At 44.4% G+C, this 17,917-nt stretch overlaps 1 protein-coding gene across 1 annotated transcript; it reads right to left on the bottom strand.

The window, feature by feature from the left end:
• Positions 1 to 609: 609 nt before the first annotated feature.
• On the bottom strand, positions 610 to 17,029 carry LOC140706622 (uncharacterized). The gene is made up of 2 exons (XM_072997562.2): positions 16,795 to 17,029; positions 610 to 3,060 (listed from the first exon to the last, which is right to left on the bottom strand). Exons 1-2 carry the CDS (start codon positions 17,021 to 17,023, stop codon positions 1,826 to 1,828), a joined length of 1,464 nt encoding a protein of 487 aa, XP_072853663.2. The 5' UTR covers positions 17,024 to 17,029; the 3' UTR covers positions 610 to 1,825.
• Between the last annotated feature and the right edge of the window lie 888 nt (positions 17,030 to 17,917).

Below are 17,917 nucleotides of genomic sequence, written 5' to 3'. Positions count from 1 at the left end.
AGCTTTGAAGCAGATATGAGTTCCACCAGTCATGGTTTCATTTAGACAGAATAGGCAAAATGTGACCAACTCTGACACCCGTGTAATTTTTCTTGAAGGCTTCAGTGACTCAACCTAAGAGCTATTTCAATCTGTCCAAAACTAGGCCATTGTTGTGGACTTTGTAATAAAGTACTAAGTGAATTTAGGTGTTTCCTGCAGGTGAATAGTTAGGACAAAAACATCACAAATCAATTTGCAGATAACAACACTGGATTGCAAAGCTTTGGTGTTGCAAATCAACTTGTCTTGTCCTCAGATAATTGTGGCAATCAAAGAAAATGAATGGTACATTATCTCTAGTACTATCCCCTAATTGCTGGAGATAACCATATGCCTAAATGAAAAAAAAAAAACCCAAGAAAAAGTATGAGTATATGCAGCATAAATTGAACAAGCACAAGATGTGAGACTGTAGAACACCTGTACTGCTTAAACTGGGTTAATAACTTCTGGCCTGAGGGGCCACGTGTGATATTGTCTTGGAGATCTGGAGGCACACACGCATTCCAGTGATCCTCCTACTGACCATTTTTCTTTATATTATCAGCAGGGGGAAAGGAATACTGATAAGGCAAAGCATAACAATTTATTCCATTTCATTTACACTTTTTACATTTTGCTGATATTGTTTTCCTTGCTTTTGAAATAGGACAAGCTACAGTAGAAACACAATTTAGTAGAAGAGAGCTCAAATCCATCCCTTTTAAGTCAAGGCACGCATATGAGATTATTTATGACCGAGAGCATTTAAAATACCCCTCTCACTTCCTAAAGCAGAGCTTTATTGCGTCATAGTATGAATGACTTAACCAATGATTTCCATGCTTTAGGGCTTCATAAAAGTGGATGGGGCCAAAAAGCCACCTTTGATTTTAGAGGTGTGACCATCCAGCTCCCTCCCATTCAGAGAACAAGCAAAAGATCTATCAAATTATGTGAGAACCAAACGAAATGGACATAGTTACCCTAGATTTTTTTAAAAAAATTATTTGGATATCGAGTAAAGGGTTCTCAAATATTTTAAAATATGGAACAAAGATCGTTTTGGGGGTGGGCTGTTATATTCACTCCTTTCCACTAGGTGGTGAGCTCACTCCTCACATAGGTCCTGTGTAGCCAAGCTCTAAAATAAACTGGGGAAAATTCCTAAGGATCTAACCCCACCCAAGATTGCTGCCGAGCTTGAAAAGGAAGGAGCCTGCTGAGGCCAGCCCACAAAGCAAGAAAAGAAGGCCAGAGGAGAAAGTATGTGAATTTTGGAAGAAATCTTTGGTAAAGCCATGTAGGGAATGTACTGAGCAGCATCCCCAAAACTCCCTCAAAATAAAACGTTGTTTCTAAAAGGGCAATGCCGTGTATTGTGGAAAGTTGAACTATTTTCTTGTTCACACAAGATGGGTGAGTGTCAGGTTTTGTTCTAACTTTTTCTTCCTAGGAGGAGGCTGAGCCATGAGAAATCTTGACTTTTGTTGGAAATTGCAAAGTGAAATTCAAAAAAAGCACAGTGGTTAATTGTTAGAAAGGAATTGCTCATTATATACTTTATGTCACCACACCTTATGAATGAGGATAGATCTGTCCAGTCCTCTTAGAAGTTTTTTTTTTTGTGCTTAGTAATAGGTATACCATTCTATGGGCCCAGGAGACACAGCGACAACGTCCAGTATGCATACATGTCTGCTAGAAACTGCCAACTGGTGTTTGTTTAGTGATTCTGCCCTGTGCAACAGACTAGAAAATAGCACAGATCTTCTGTACGTTTAAGCTACTTTAACAAGAAGTCTCAGGAGAGATCAACATTCTCATATTCCATGTGGTCTGAATCCTCCAGTTCAATCCCAGGTACCAAGTTGTAATAATCTACTGACTGGTTCATATAAAGCTTCTCACGGTCAACTGAACCATTCAGAACATCTGTCATGCTCACAGTCTCAGCTTCAGTCTCCCCACCTGTGACACCACCTTCCTCTGCAGCGGCCAGTTTTTTGGATTCCAATTTGTCTGGACCAAGGCTTCCTTGCACAGTGGCATCATCAGAAGCCTCCACTTTGATTTCCACCTCTTCATAGAGGTCTCCGTCGCTCCCTAGCAGTGCAGTAGAAGGCTTCAACAAGACCTGGTTCCTCAACAAGATATTCTTCTCACTCTTTGCAGTAGAGGGGATGGGCAGATCACATGGGCTATAGCAGTGATGGTCCCCTGAACTTTTGGCTTCATTTGTTTCCACTGTAGCCAGCCGGCATTCTTTCCCATCACGGAGAACGTAGCCAGTCTTTTGCTTCCTCTTGCAAAAGCAACAGGTAGCCAGGACCAGAATAGCCACCAAAGGCAGACAAATGAAGAGAGCTGTGAGACTATGATTCTGACAAAGCCACTGCTTAGGGATGGTTTTGATGTTCATGCCACAGAAACGCTTTGGTGTGCTACAAATTATCTCAGTGTCAAAGGATGCAAGCTGGTATTTTTCCAAATGTTCTAGTAAGGTGCAGGTACAATCCCAGCTGTTGTTGGACAGGCCTAGTGTGAAGAGAGAGGGTTTGAAAACCCCTGAGGGAAGAGAAGTTAAGTTGTTAAAGTGAAGGTAGATCTCATGGATTTGGTCAGATGCTTCCAGAAACATCTCTGGTAGCTTCTGGAGCTGGTTGCTTTCTAAACTGAGGACATGTAAGCTAGGTGCATTTTTTAGGAAACTGTCTGGGAGCCTACTCAATTGGTTATGATCCAAGTACAGGATCTCCAGTGTAGAAGAACCACTGTCCACTTCAATAATGTTTGATATGCCACAGTTTGATAAGTAGAGCTCTCTCAAGCCTGAAATTCTAGCAAAGACACTCCAGTCCAAGATGTCAATGTTAGTCCTGCTGAGATTCAAGCAACACATTTCCTGAGCCAGTCCAGTCTGAAATACTTGGAAATCAGTAGCTGTGCTGCAGTTGCAGGTCTCCTCTAGAGCTCCGAAGGCAAATCCTGTTGCTAACAGGGCCAGGCCAAAGAATAGAAATGCCCATTTCTTGTGACCTACAACAAACAGAGGACAAGAATCACTTAATTTCCACAAGCTGTTATGTTATGACCGTATATCTCCTAGGTACTTCTAATTACTTTGAATTTGAGACAGGGTGATTGAATGTTTGAGAGCTAGCATATATTGCTGTCTTAAATTGAACTCTACTTCGTTTCACCACATGTTATATTATAATAAATATCATTTTTAAAAATGTTTCCATTTTAAAACCGCTTGGGCACATATGTTTTGGGCTGAAGGCAAGCCTATTAAAAGTAAGGGCATTTCAAAGGTGATTAGCCTGGGTGAGATCAGTCACAGTAACACATTACTTTCAGGAATAATAAGAGCATAATTGTGTTATTTTTTAAAAAGTAATGTAATGATTAGTAGCATTGGTGTTTTTTTTTAAGTACAGTATATCAAATATTCTATACTACATATTGTTGAAACATTGCTTTTGAGGAGTACTTTTCAGAGATCTGGGGTCATATTTTGTATTTCTAAATGCATTTTTAAATTAACTAAATGCAGCTTTAATAAAAAATGAGTAATGTTAACAAGTCATTTGTTTAAAATAATGAGCGATGAATTAACAAAAACAAAACAAAATAAAGTATCTTGTTATTTACAACAATAATGTTTCAAGTCCTAGTTTATCCTTTCCTCAGTGTTTTTATGAGAGAAAAAACAAGGAAAAGGCAGTAGGAAAACACAGGTGGGTTACAAAGCACTGACCCCCGGATAAAATCCCATGAATGAGGCAGAGTGGACGCAGCATGCTAAAAGTGTTGGATAGAAATACTTCTGGATAGGAAGAACTGGGAAACACACAAAAACAGGGAATAACTACTCTACATTAGTTACTCCCAGCCTGATGGCCAGCCCAACTTGTACGAGGACTATAAATTCCATCTGACACAGGTTGTGGTGCAATACATCTTGGAGAGCACCAAGTTGGGAAAAACTATAGTATACCTCCTAGGCACATGACCAAGGCCCTCTAAGAATAGTCCCCCCCCCCATCAGCCCCTGCAAGTTCACACACAAAAAAAGCTTTCTTAATATAGCAAAGCAGAGAAAAATAAATGCCATGTATTTGCATTGACTAGCTCTGAGAGGGTCTGTTGAGATACCTAGTCCAGTGATGGCAGACCAAAGATTTCCATCCCTCGTCCCACTACCTAAGATTTTTTTTTCTTCAGAGACAACCATTTTTAAATCTGAGAATATAAATGCATTTTATATGCATTTATATTCTCAAATTATCTTACATTTTCCACTCGTCTGTACACAGAATTTATTTCCACATGTAATCATCACCGGTCTATCTAATCAAACAGTGGAAGCATGCTTTTTCGCAGCCAGTGAAAATATCTGTTCTGACCTTCTGTTCCTTGTGGCAAAAGGAAGAAAGCCCCATTTTGGTGCAAAATGCAATGCAAACAGTGGCTAGTTTTAAGCAGCCTCTTAGACAGACTTGGTGACCACCAAGAACGTCCCATACCTCTGACTGAGAAGAACTGGACAACTCTACTTTGCCTGTCTGTTGGCTTCCTATGATGACAAGGGCCACTGACACCAATTGTTTGTGCCCCTGCTGGGTACTGGAGGCCACTGCGACATTACCACCTTGGTCACTGGAGGCACTGTGCAGCCAACAGTGAGTGCATACTTCCCCTCCCACTATTGGGTCGGATAGCTCAGTGGTTTGAGTATCTGTCTGCAGAGCCAAAGGTTGGGACTTCAGTTCTCCACTAAGCCACCTGCAGGTAGAGCCAGCCTGTGTGGATTTGTGCAAGCTGCACGGTCTCAGGATGTCCCCAGAAGAAAGGAATGGTAAATCACTTTTGAGTGCTCATTACCTGGGAAAACCTGAAAAAGGGTCAGCATAAATCAGAACTGACTTGACCACACATGATTAGTATAAGAGCTGGATGGATAGCTCAGTCGTTTAGGTATCTGACTGGGAAACCAGAGGTTGGGAGTTTGATTCCCCACTGTGCTTCTAGAGAGATAAGTCTACCTGTGTACTCATTGGCAAGCTGCGCAGACCCAGGATGCTCCCTGGAGAAAGGAATGGCAAACCAGTTTTGTGTATTCTCTACCTGGAAACCCCTGGAAAGTCAAATTGATAAATCAGAATCAATTTGGCGGCATACACAGAGACATGAGAAAAGGTCGCTGCTACTGACTGGTTCCAGTTAACAACATGCTTAGGACAGAATTGATGCTGATAGGTCACCCAGGACAAATGTAGGCTGAACATCTTGAGATGGTTAGTGGACAAGAGTTTGGGCTGCTTCCTCACAATATTATTCAGAGCTGGTTTGATACAACTGATTTCTGTTGTTGTTAGAATTACATTTAGCAAGATGCTAAACCAAATGCAAAATTTGTTTCCTTAAGTTAGCAATCTTAGTGTCATTTTTTTCAATTCTACTTTGTCTTTTTTCTTTTCTTTTATTCAAGCAGTTGTGAAATCTGGTCATCTTCATCAGCTGATTATTTCCAAAGTCATTTCAGTTCTTTTTCCATTATCATGAAGACCTTGACTCAATATCTTCTTTTGTCCTACATTGAGAACTCAGAAAATATAAGTAGCAAGAATAACACTCAGTATCTGTCTGCTGGCACAGTCAGTGAGAGTCTGGTAGTCTAAGAAAGTAGTTTTTTCAAGCTTTAACTGCAATGTGTTCAAACTGTTTTCAGGGTTTTCGTCTTTGTTTTCGCAGACCTGTCATGAGGTTCTTGGTTTGTAGTTTGGGCCTTTGCTTGGTTTTGGTTTTGCTTTCTTACTTCTTCTTTCAAGATTTCAGTATCTTCTATTTGTTTATCGTATTTCTTAAACTTCTGCTTTTTGCTTCCAAGTGCTTATGTTCTCTCTTTTTCTTTTTACCTTCCCTAGTCTGTTCTTGTAGACTGCCTCTTTGGCATAAAACATTTGTTCCTATATTTAAATAGCACCATGTCCCGGACTTTCTCTTCCCATCATCTCTGTTATTCTTATATTTTTATGTCAAACTCTTGATGTCTGCTTCTGTGAATGATCACTTTGCTTCAGGTTGCTTAAACTTTATTCAGAGTTGCAACAGGCTGGGCTTTTGCATTTTATCATCCTTGACTACTATTCACATCCTCCCTGCTTTTCTATGCTGCCAGCTAAGAGTAAGACTTGTACATCCAATGTAGTCCTCAAACTCTTGCCAAAATTGACACAAGACTCTTTATGTTAACTGCAACTGTTAGAAGACCAACATGGTAGTCTTTTGGAGGCCATGCTCTCATTTCAGTCTCTTTCAGATTGAGTAGTAAGAAATAACACACATACAATAAAAATAATAAACTAAAGCATACATTAAATAGCATTGGTTTTATTCAAATGGACAGTAACATTAAATCTGTTCTGTTTTAAAAGCTAGTCCTGGGAAAGTGTAAATCTGTTATAAACACAAAGCATGAAAACTCAGAAAGGTACTGTAGGAGTATGTAAGTATGAACTGGTAGAAACCTCTGATGCAACTACAGTCAAGGCAGAAGTGCTTTGTGTTTGCCTCTCTCTGTAGTCCTCCTCCAATGTTAAAGCAGAGCTAATTGATACCATGATTCTATAATGCTTTGTTTTTGCCATTGTATGAAATTGGAAGCTGTGGTGAATTGGATCCAGTTCAAAAGACATTGATTTAATCTAGCTAGTGATGAAACAATTAAAAATCTTACACCGGAATGTGGTTCCTCCCTGGGCCCTTCCTGAGCAATGACGTCAGCTTTTCCTCCCATTGTCATTTTCCATAAAGGCTGAGGGATAATTTTAATATCTTAAAGCAAGGTGAAGTCAACGACAGTTTCAAAAATAAAGTTTAAAAAGCAGAGAAATTTTAAAAAGCAAAGCTAGCAAAACATATTTTTCTGTTTTTGTACTACAATTTCTAAAAGCCACAGCCCAGCATTGCTACTAGACAGGGGATCCTGGGGCTTGTACTCCAAAGAAATAACTTTTCTGAATTGTGCCATGAAGGCAACTTATTGCTTACAGCATATTCCAATATGCTGGCCTCATCCAACCTTGACAGCATCTTAAAAAGCAGAGACATCACCTTGCCAACAAAAGTCTGAATAGTCAAAGCTATGGTTTTTCCTGTAGTGTTGTATGGAAGTGAGAGCTGGACCATAAAGAAAGCTGACCGCCGAAGAATTGATGCCTTTGAATTGTGGTGCTGGAGGAGACTCTTGAGAGTTCCCTGGACTGCAAAGAGAACAAACCTATCAATTCTAAAGGAAATCAACCCCGAGTGCTCATTGGAAGGACAGATCCTGAAGCTGAGGCTCCAGTACTTTGGCCATCTCATGAGAAGAGAAGACTCCTTGGAAAAGACTTTGATGTTGGGAAAGTGTGAAGGCAAGAGGAGAAGGGGACGACCGAGGATGAGATGGTTGGACAGTGTCATCGAAGCAACCAACATGAATTTGACACAACTCCGGGAGGCGGTGGAAGATAGGAGGGCCTGGCGTGCTCTGGTCCATGGGGTCACGAAGAGTCGGACACGACTAAACGACTGAACAAACAAACAAATCCAGTTTGAAGTAGTAAATGGAACTTGGAATATGCTACACATGGGCAAAAGTCTTTTGTTGGAAAGATCACATTGTTGCAGGATTGTAAAAATGAAATATTATAACTAGGTACAAGAAAAATATGTGGTACTCAAGCAAAACAACACAAAAAAACAACTGCTGCAGCAAAACCCTGTTAAGACAGTGATTGAAGGGATGTAGCACCATATTTTCTATCTGCTAAAACATTTTTATGGCTTTATAGTTCAGTGATTCAGGTACTGTACAGCAGGGGTCCCCAACCCCCGGTCCGCGGCCCAGTGCTGGTCCCTGGGCTTCCTGTAACTGGGCCGCGGACATGGCTCTCTGCCCCCCCCGCCCGCCCGCCCGCTCCCCTTCCAAAACAAACACATACACCTGCCTGCCGGATCGCCTGACTTTCCATTCCCTGGCATGGACCCCATTGCCTCCTTCTCACCTTACAAAGCCTGCGCGCACGCCCCCCACCCCCGCCCCAATTGCCTGTCTTCCCCTGCCTTCTTGCCTGCTTCGAAGCAGGGACCTCCATTGCCTCCTCCTCCCCTTCCAAAACGCGCACGCGCACGCGTGCAAACCCCCCACCCCCGCCCCAGTTGCCTGTCTTCCCCTGCCTTCCAGGTTGCTTGCCTGGAAGCAGGGACCCCATTGCCTCCTCCTCCCTTTCCAAAACGCGCGCGCGCGCGTGCAACCCCCCCCAGTTGCCTGCCTTCCAGGTTGCTTGCCTGGAAGCAGGGACCCCATTGCCTCCTCCTCCCCTTCCAAAACGCGCGCGCGCACGTGTGCAAACCCCCACCCCTGCCCCAGTTGCCTGTCTTCCCCTGCCTTCCAGGTTGCTTGCCTGGAAGCAGGGACCCCATTGCCTCCTCCTCCCCTTCCAAAACGCGCGCGCGCACGCGTGCAAACCCCCCACCCCCGCCCCAGTTGCCTGTCTTCCCCTGCCTTCCAGGTTGCTTGCCTGGAAGCAGGGACCCCATTGCCTCCTCCTCCCCTTCCAAAACGCGCGCGCGCACGTGTGCAAACCCCCCACCCCTGCCCCAGTTGCCTGTCTTACCCTGCCTTCCAGGTTGCTTGCCTGGAAGCAGGGACCCCATTGCCTCCTCCTCCCCTTCCAAAACGCGCGCGCGCACGTGTGCAAACCCCCCACCCCTGCCCCAGTTGCCTGTCTTCCCCTGCCTTCCAGGTTGCTTGCCTGGAAGCAGGGACCCCATTGCCTCCTCCTCCCCTTCCAAAACGCGCGCGCGCACGCGTGCAAACCCCCCACCCCCGCCCCAGTTGCCTGTCTTCCCCTGCCTTCCAGGTTGCTTGCCTGGAAGCAGGGACCCCATTGCCTCCTCCTCCCCTTCCAAAACGCAAACCCCCCACCCCCACCCCAGTTGCCTGCCTTCCCCTGCCTTCCAGATTGCCTGCAACAAGACAAGGTATTAATTTTTTTCTCTCTTAAATATAGTGTTTCTAGGCTATGAGACAGAAGAAACTGTGAGAAAATAGGGTAGGGTTACAAATGAGAGATCTCAACACTGGCCTCTCCCTAGTAAAACTGAATGTTTGAGGCAGAATGAATTCACAATTAAAAATATTTATTTATTTATTTATTTATTTATTTATTTATTTATTTATTTATTTATTTATTTTATATCCCGCCTATCTAGTCGATAGACCACTCTAGGCGGCTCACAACAAAGGGAACAACAACAATAAAAACCATTTTACAAAAAGGAAAACTTTCAATAATTGGATAACACACTAGGAAAGAGAAGGAAAGAGGAATCAGGAAAAATTAATCTGGAAGCATTCTTCCATTCATGTAGAACTTGGCACTGGTGCAGATGGGTGTGCACATTCTGAAAACATGTGGAGGTGTTGGTTTTTTTAATGTAACTTTGATGATTCTCCTCCCAAGGCAAGTCTTTTGTAAAACTAATAGGTCCAGATTGTACCCCAGACAGGATGGCTAATATTTGGGAATGATGGAGAGTGTAGTCTGAAATGTCTTTACCACATCTTTCTCCTTGAAAGGAACTAAGGCAGCTTACAACATTAAAAGACAAAATTAAGGCTAACCCAAGTGATTAAGGCTAACCCAAGTGAGCATATAAATACTAAAAAAAGGTCAAACAAATACAGTGGATATAAAAAGTTTACACACCCCTGTTAAAATGTCAATTGTCTGTGATGTAAAAAAATGAGACAAAGATAAATCATTTCAGAACTTATTCCACCTTTAATGAGACCTATGAACTGTACAACTCAGTTGAACAACAAACTGAAATCTTTTAGGTGGAGGGAAGTAAAAATAAAAAACTGAAATAATATGGTTGCATATGTGTGCACACCCTTAAATAATACTTTGTCGAAGCACCTTTTGATTTTATTACAGCACTCAGCCTTTTTGGGTATGATTCTATCAGTATGGCACAATCTCAGATTGCAAGGGCATCTCCTATGCACAGCCTTTTTCAGATTACTTCACAGATATTAAGTCAGATTCAGGTGTGGGCTCTGGCTGGGCCATTCCAAAAGGTTAATCTTCTTCTGGTGAAGCTGTTCCTTTGTTGATTTGGATGTTTGCTTTGGGTGGTTGTCATGCTGAAAGATAAAGTTTCTCCTCATGTTCAGCTTCTAGCAGAAGCCTGAAGGTTTTGTGCCAATATTGACTGGTATTTGGAACTGTTCAGAATTCCCTCTAGCTTGACTAAGGTCCCTGTCCCAGCTGAAGAAAAAAAAAGCCCCAAAGCATGATGCTGCCACCACCATGCTTCACTGTGGGTATGGTGTTCTTTTGGTGATGCACAGTGTTGTTTTTGCACCAAGCAGATCTTTTGGAATTATGGTTGAAAAGTTCAACCTTGGTTTCATCAGACCATAACACTTTTTCCCACATGCTTTTGGAAGACTTCAGATGTGTTTTTGAAAAATTTAGTCAGGCTTGGATGTTTTTCTTCGTAAGAAAAGGCTTCCATCTTGCAACTTTACCCCATAGCCCGGACATATGAAGAACACAGGAGATGGTTGTCACATGTACCACACAGCCAGTACTTGCCAGATATTCCTGCAGCTCCTTTAATGTTGCTGTAGGCCTCTTGGCAGCCTCCTTGACCTGACCAATTTTCTTCTAGTCTTTTCATTAATTTTGCAGGGACGTCCAGTTCTTGGTAATGTCACTGTTGTGAAATATTTTCTCCACTTGATGATGACTGTCTTCACTGTGTTCCATGGCATATCTAATGCCTTGGAAATTCTTTTATATCCTTCTTCTGACTGGTACCATTTTTAACAATGAGATCCCTCTGATGCTTTGAAAGCTCTCTGTGGACCATGGCTTCTGCTGTAGGATGTGACTAAGAATATGTCAGGATGGACCTACTAGCATAGCTGATCTTTATTTGGGATTCCTCAGAGGCACTTTAAATGATGGCATAACATACTACTGCATAACAAGTACCCCCATGCATGGACGCCCCCCCACACCACCCCCATTCATGGACACTGGCGGCGGCAAGCCCCCCCCCAGTCCTTGGAAGAATGGTCTTTAACAATACCGGTCCCTGGCATTAAAAACGTTGGGGACCACTGCTGTACAGTATCTAGCTGCAGAGCCAGAGACTGGGAGCTCAATTCCTCATTGTGTCTCCCCCTTGTGTAGTCATGGGGAAGCTGCACAGTCCCAGGATGCCCCCAGAACAAGGGAATGGTAAACCACACCTGAGTACTCTCTACTTGGAAAACCCTGAAAAGGGTTGTCATTAGTCAGAATTGACTTAACAGCATGCAATTATTATTATTATTTTACATAGGCTATTTCAGACCATAGGATGTTAGATGACATCAGTCTTCCAGAGGGAGCTTTTGATATCTTTGTTTATAGACAAAGCAACTGCATGTGTTGCTCTTGCCATATGGCACCCACTGCTGTACAACAACACTGGAGTCCAACTTTTTTTGTACTGGCAAAAGACATACCATATTTTTTCATGTATAAGATGCTACTTTTTCCTAAAATGCTTACACTAAAAATTGAGGGGCATCTTTTACACAGACATAAACTGAGATAGCTGAGGAGAGAACAACATGGCACATATTGCCTCTGTAAACGGGCTTCCTGCAGTCACGAGGCTGAGCTTCCTCCAATCAGGAGCCTTATGGAAGTGACCACAGCTGATGCTGTACAAACCAATTGGAACACACCTTGTTGGAGGTGAAGCCTGTGCAGTGCTCAGATTCAACAGGGACTCAAAATGTCCAACCGTTCTGAGCCCAGGGGCTGAATCCTCAAAGCTAAATTTTCTTAATTTTGGGGTTAGAAAAGTGGGGGGGGGGTTTCCTTATAAACAGGGGTGTGTTATAAACGGAAAAATACAGTAGGTGCCAAAAGGGACAGTGACTGAATAGTAGCAAGGAGTGCATCTACACTCCACAGGTATGGCAGTTTGATACCTCTTCTACTGTGAAATAGTTAGAATTCTGTGCTATAGTTCATGAGATTAAATGATAGCTTTCTAGCAGAGAATACCAAGTATATCCCAAACTACAAATCCCAGGATTCCATATGATGGAGTCAAGATATGATGGAATTGGGTTATAGTGGCATCAAACTGCTATACAGTAATTGTATAGTGTCAACACACACACAAGATGCCACAGCTGTGTGTACCACACAACTTTCTCTGTGTCACCTAAACTAGTCTGGGATGCAGAAAAGGAAGGGGGTCTCAGAAAGCAAAATGTTTTGTTGCAGCCATATCCCCTCTGTTTCTTACCCTATCTCCCACATCTGATTGCCAGAGCTGTTTCAGTTAGTGAGTGCTAGTACTGTCTTTTTGTGCTTCTACATCAATGCACCAATGGAAAACTCACACATTATTTTATAGAAATGCAAGATTGTCAAATAAAAGCAGACCTTATTGAATCTTCTTGTCCAAGAGATAATGAGTTCTCTACTTCTGAGTTATCCTAAAAGCACAGACACCAGGTATGCAAGTGACCCACCACTCCACTTTCATGCTTTCCCATAATGTGAAAAGCTGCCCAAAGAGGACCATTTCTAAAGATCAGACCTATTTATTGCTAAGCTGTTGGGATTGGCCGGAAACGGCTGCCATGTTCACCAAAACAAACAATCAAAGCCCATTGTATGATGCTAGGCTACAGCATTTTACAGTGCAGATGAACAAGTTCATGTTTGAATGCTTCTCTCTCCCTGTTACTATGTTACAGTCAAAAACTCTCCTGTATCCACCTGGAGAGCAGTTTGGAACTGGAGCCAAAAGAAAACTGGCTGCAGGTAGTTACAAGCAGCTGGCTCCTGAACAGACCAAGAGCTCACACTCTCCAGTCTTAGTTAGTATTCCATTATGCATCTCTTGGATCACAGGTGGATGTGTTTGGGGAAAGGGAGAAGACCTATGGCACCTCTTTGTTTTTTCAGCAGGAATTCAGAATTTCCCCACCACAACACACCTAAGTGTATCCTGACCCTCCCTCCTTGCAGAGGTTCCAACACTCTCTCTTCTTCTTAACCTGTTTGAAAAGCTAGGTAGCTCTCATCCAACGATTCCTACTGTTGGTTGTTGTGAGTTTTTCGGGCTCCTACTGTATTTCTCTGCTCCCCATCTAAGTCTGCATCAAGGTGAGCTGCTTATGGAAGGATGCCAGTGGTCCCAGTTGACCACCCTGGTGACCATCTGTCTGCTTTTTTTTACCTATTGGCTTCTTCTCTACCTATAATCCCATACACTGCATGAAGTTGGGGAGATACCTGTTCTTGATGTAGCCAGGCAGCAATACCAAGGGTGGGCCTGGAGGAAACATGGCCCTCCAGATATAGTTCAATAACAACTCCACTTAGTCCTAGTCAGCAAAGCCATAGCCAGTGGTGCTGGGAGCTTGAGTCTAACAACATCTGGATCACCAGTGATTCCCCAGACCTGGTCTAACAGGGCTACCAACTGTGCACTTTGTTGCTGCCATTTCAAGCAGATGTGTTAAGAAAAATAGACAAAAGCACATACTAGCTTTCAGCCTTCCTGGTTTTTTGTTTGTTTGCTTGTTTTGCTTCCATCTCACAGAATCCCTTAGACTAGTGGTCTCCAACCTTGGGCCTCCAGATGTTCTTGGACTTCATTTCCCAGAAATCCTGGCCAGCAGAGGTGGTGGTGAAGGCTTCTGGGGGTTGTAGTCCAACATCTGGAGGCCCAAGGTTGGGGACCACAGCCTTAGACAACACAGGTCATGGCCAAACTTTTGGACGGTGTAATTATATATTCCAAAATCTGCTATCCTGAAATCCTAGGGACCACCTTAGAAAGAACTTGCTATAGCTGTGGTTTAGGTCTCTAAACAGGGGCTGGACTTAATGATCTATAGGGTCCTTTCCATCTGTGCTATTATTATTATTATTATTATTATTATTATTATTATTATTATTATTATTATTATTATTATTATTATTATTATTATTATTATTATTATTATTATTATTAATCTTCTCCTGGAAGGTCTTTGAACCTTCTCTGGAAAAGGGCTGAAGGATGCAGGCAAATCACACACGACACAACCTGCATACATGGTATGTTCCTCCGTAATAAATTATATAATGAAGTCATGTAACATAACCTGGGGAGAAAGCTGCCTCCTCTGGGAATGTCTGATGCAATTATTTTGGTACCACATGCACTCGGGACAACTGTGACCACAGTGGACTTTGTGAGGTTTGCTGTGCACTCTGTTACATTTTGTCTCCATCTTTGCTGCCATAGCAATGGCTGTGCTGCTTATCCTTCTGTGGCCCAGCCCTTTTGCTGAGTGCTTGCAAGCCTGGCGTTTATCACGATGGAGATGGGCAACTGATTCTCCCTCTCTTGAGGTTCAGCCTATTAACTTCACAGCCCAAACAGGGTTTCCCAGATCGCAGTCTCTGTTTTTGAACAATAAATTTCTACAGCTCCTGTGGCCATCACATGAATTTTGAGCTTTTCTGCTTCTCTCTGCCTCAATTACAGATTTTGTAACACTCAGTTTGAAGGACCTGAAGATTTGCTAACTCTTTCTCTCTCTGTCTTGGGGGCCTAGTAAAGATATTACATAGTCTCGCTTTTGAAAGTATGAGCATGGCATCAACTCATAGTTGCTCCAACATTGAATATCTCAGCTCTAAACGATGATGTTTTGCATCCAAAACCTGTACTCCAGGTTTTTTAGCCAAGAAGCAATTTTCCTTTCTGCATTTATCTTTCCTTTTATTGTGCCTCAACTGATCACCCATAACCATCTGCCCTTTTTGTCTCCCATGCTTTTGAAGTATTCTACGTTTCTGAATTTTATCTACTTTGTGATTTCTTGGTCTTTTCTCGTTCTTCTTAGTAGTTCCTCACTGACAAGCCTCTTGTTTCAAGAAATTCTTAGCTTCCTGTGAAAAATTAACATTTCAAATGTTTCCATCTTTTTTTATATAGTAGCTCCTGTTAAAAAGTCCAATATTCCACACCATACAGCTGAAGAGAGAATACACAGAACTACACAATGCACCTTCTCAATGCCAATTTTTCAGTTTTTGTTCCCTTTTAAATTCTTTGCGGCAAGGAATCTAGCCTGGGCTATTTCTATTCTGAGGTTCATTGCAAGACTATAATAATTTAGCCAAATCTCAACCTATTAATGTCCGCCAACCTGCTCCACACTTCCATTTTGAATCTTTTTTACCTGCGCTTCTGAGACTGGGTGTTTTCTGCATGATTACAGTACCATAAACTTGGTTTTCTTAACAGTTCGTTTTCTTAATAGTTCCTTTTCCCAGACCCTCGCGTTGATTAATAGCCCCGAATTCCACTCCTGGAGCTCTTTCGCCCCTAAAAGCGCGGGAGGTGCCATCCAGTCCGGCAAAGAGAAAAACGGCACTTCAGAAGACGGTGGGAAACTGGGCGGAGGGAAGCCGCCCAGGAGGGAACGCGATACCATTGCTTGGACGCATTTCATGCAGCCGGGCGGTGGCGAGGAGAGACGCTTTTCATTCCCCTTACATGGGCGCAACGCTGCTCAGAAACCCAGGCATTCCCTCTCTCTCTCTCTCTCTCTCTCTCTCACACACACACACACACACACTCACACACACACACACACACACACACACACACACAAAAGTAGGCGCAGCGCGAGGTATCCGTTAACCTGCTTTCGTTTCCTGCATACACTGTTTGTTTCCACTTGGAGCGAGTCTACGACGACATTAAAACCCCGTCTGAACGCTCCACCCCACCGCACCGCACCCCGCTCCCTTTCCCTGAGGTCTGCGATGTTTTTGAACAAGATGATGGGTCCCTGTCCATGAATGGCGGGCTGGACGGGGGAAAGGAGGATAGCCCCGGTCCTTGGAACGAGCAAGAGGGGGTTGGTTTCTCTCCCTTCCACCCGTCCTGCGCCGACACTCCCGACCCCCCACCCCACCCCACCCCACCCCACCCCCGCCTGGCTCACAGAGGAACAACAATCAGAGCTCTGTTCCCTTAAAAAAACTCTTCCTCTCCTTCCAAAAGAACCGGGCCGGGGGCACCTGCCTCGTCTCCCACGATACCGGATTACAAACAGAGGGCATCTTCTCCCTTCGGCTGCCCAGCAAACGTCCCGGTGCCTCAGAGCCTTCCTTCCAACTGGGGACGGGAGTCTCTAAGGAAGAGACGCCGATCCGCAACGCTGCTGCTCCGACCCACCTCGGGTGCACCCCCTCGGCTCGGTTCCCACGCAGGCCATCCGGGAGGGCCATCTCCCAGAAACAGCCCCGGGAAGCCACGCGGGCGTCCGGAGAAAGCGACCTGAGCGATCGCCACTGCCCTAAGTGGGGTCACCCCAACTTGGTGCTGCAGAAAAGCCGCCCCGACCCTCATACCCCAATAAATGGCGTGTGTGTATGTGGGAGGGGGGAGAGGACGCCTCTTGTTCCAGGCGCTCCAACCCGCGTGCCAACCACGCCCGGCCGGCTTGATCCCGGGTTCTTACCACGACGCTCCTTCTGAGGCTCCGGCAGGAGGCGCGGGCGACAAGGAAAGCGAGAGGGCGCTCCCGGGCGGGCTTCGGAGGCGGGCAGAGTATTGGGGGTCCCCAGCCAAGCTCCCCTCACGGGGTGCTGGGGCGCCTCCCGGCCCTGCCGGCCTGACACCACTCACCTGCCCCGTCTTTTCCCATTCTCTGGGCTCCTTGCGCGCGCGCGGGGGGGGAAACACGCGTCAAGGCTCCTCCATGCCGCGGGCGCTCCTCGCTGTGCAGTCTCTGCCGGGCAGCGCTTGGCTCTGCCTCCTGCCTGCCCCGGGGCGTGGCCCGCCCGCTGCCCGAGGAAGGGCGTCCCCACTCCGAGCGATAAGTGCCCAAGGCGACGGGAGCCGAGGGGAAACCCATGCGCTCAAGCGCTTCCTCCTCCTCCTCCTCCTCCTCTACCGCCAGCACGACCAGTCGGAAAGTCTAAAGCCCAGGCTGTCTCCCACTTGCCCCTCTCCTTGCACAGTTATTGCGCTTCAAGAGATCGCTTGCTTCTCGATGGTGTGAGGTGTAGAGTCGGCTTGCCACTGTTGTCCTGCTACATGGCTAAGTTCCCCTTGCCCTTGGCTGCTGGTGCAGACTTCTGCCTCACTCGCACGTCTGCCTACTGCTACTGTGCAGAGAAATTTGAGCCAATATCTTTTCTTATTTTGTATTTATACCTGAAGAGCCAGCAAATATTTAATATGCACGTTCTGTTTCTGTTTAAAGCGCCGTCTATTAGAACCTCGTGGTGTATGTTTGGGGGCATTATAATTATTGATAATTCTGCCCCCCCCCTTTGAGTTGCTGTATTCTCCAGTACTGTATATCTCAACCCACGTTCTCTGGCCAAAGTTATGAAGGCAGCTGCTGACAAAGTCTTGTCTGGTAGTTCAACAATTAGGGTGCTGTACACTGGGACGTTGCTCTGAGCAGACCCGGTTAGAATAAATGAGGGGCGCTCATTTCAGAGCTTCAGTGGCTTCTGTCTCTTTATTGTATCTCATATTTTTAAAACACATATTTTGCATTTTGCCATCTTCTTTCTGAAAGCTCTTGAAGAAGGCTCTTTGAAAGAGTAAAACTCACTTTGCAAAATCTTTTTCCTTCCTGATTGAATGTAGATAATAAAATGCATTATATGTTCAAAAAGTAAAACCCCACGGACATGAGTTCACTTGTTAGTCTTATTGACAGATTTGTTGTTGTTTAGTCATTCAGTCATGTCCGACTCTTTGTGATCCCATGGACCAGAGCATGCCAGGCCCTCCT

Source organism: Pogona vitticeps, chromosome 4 (genome assembly GCF_051106095.1).
Source record: "Pogona vitticeps strain Pit_001003342236 chromosome 4, PviZW2.1, whole genome shotgun sequence".
Lineage (NCBI taxonomy): Eukaryota > Metazoa > Chordata > Lepidosauria > Squamata > Agamidae > Pogona > Pogona vitticeps.
Note: the sequence above shows the minus strand (reverse complement) of the source record. Positions and strands in the feature narration are given on the sequence as shown.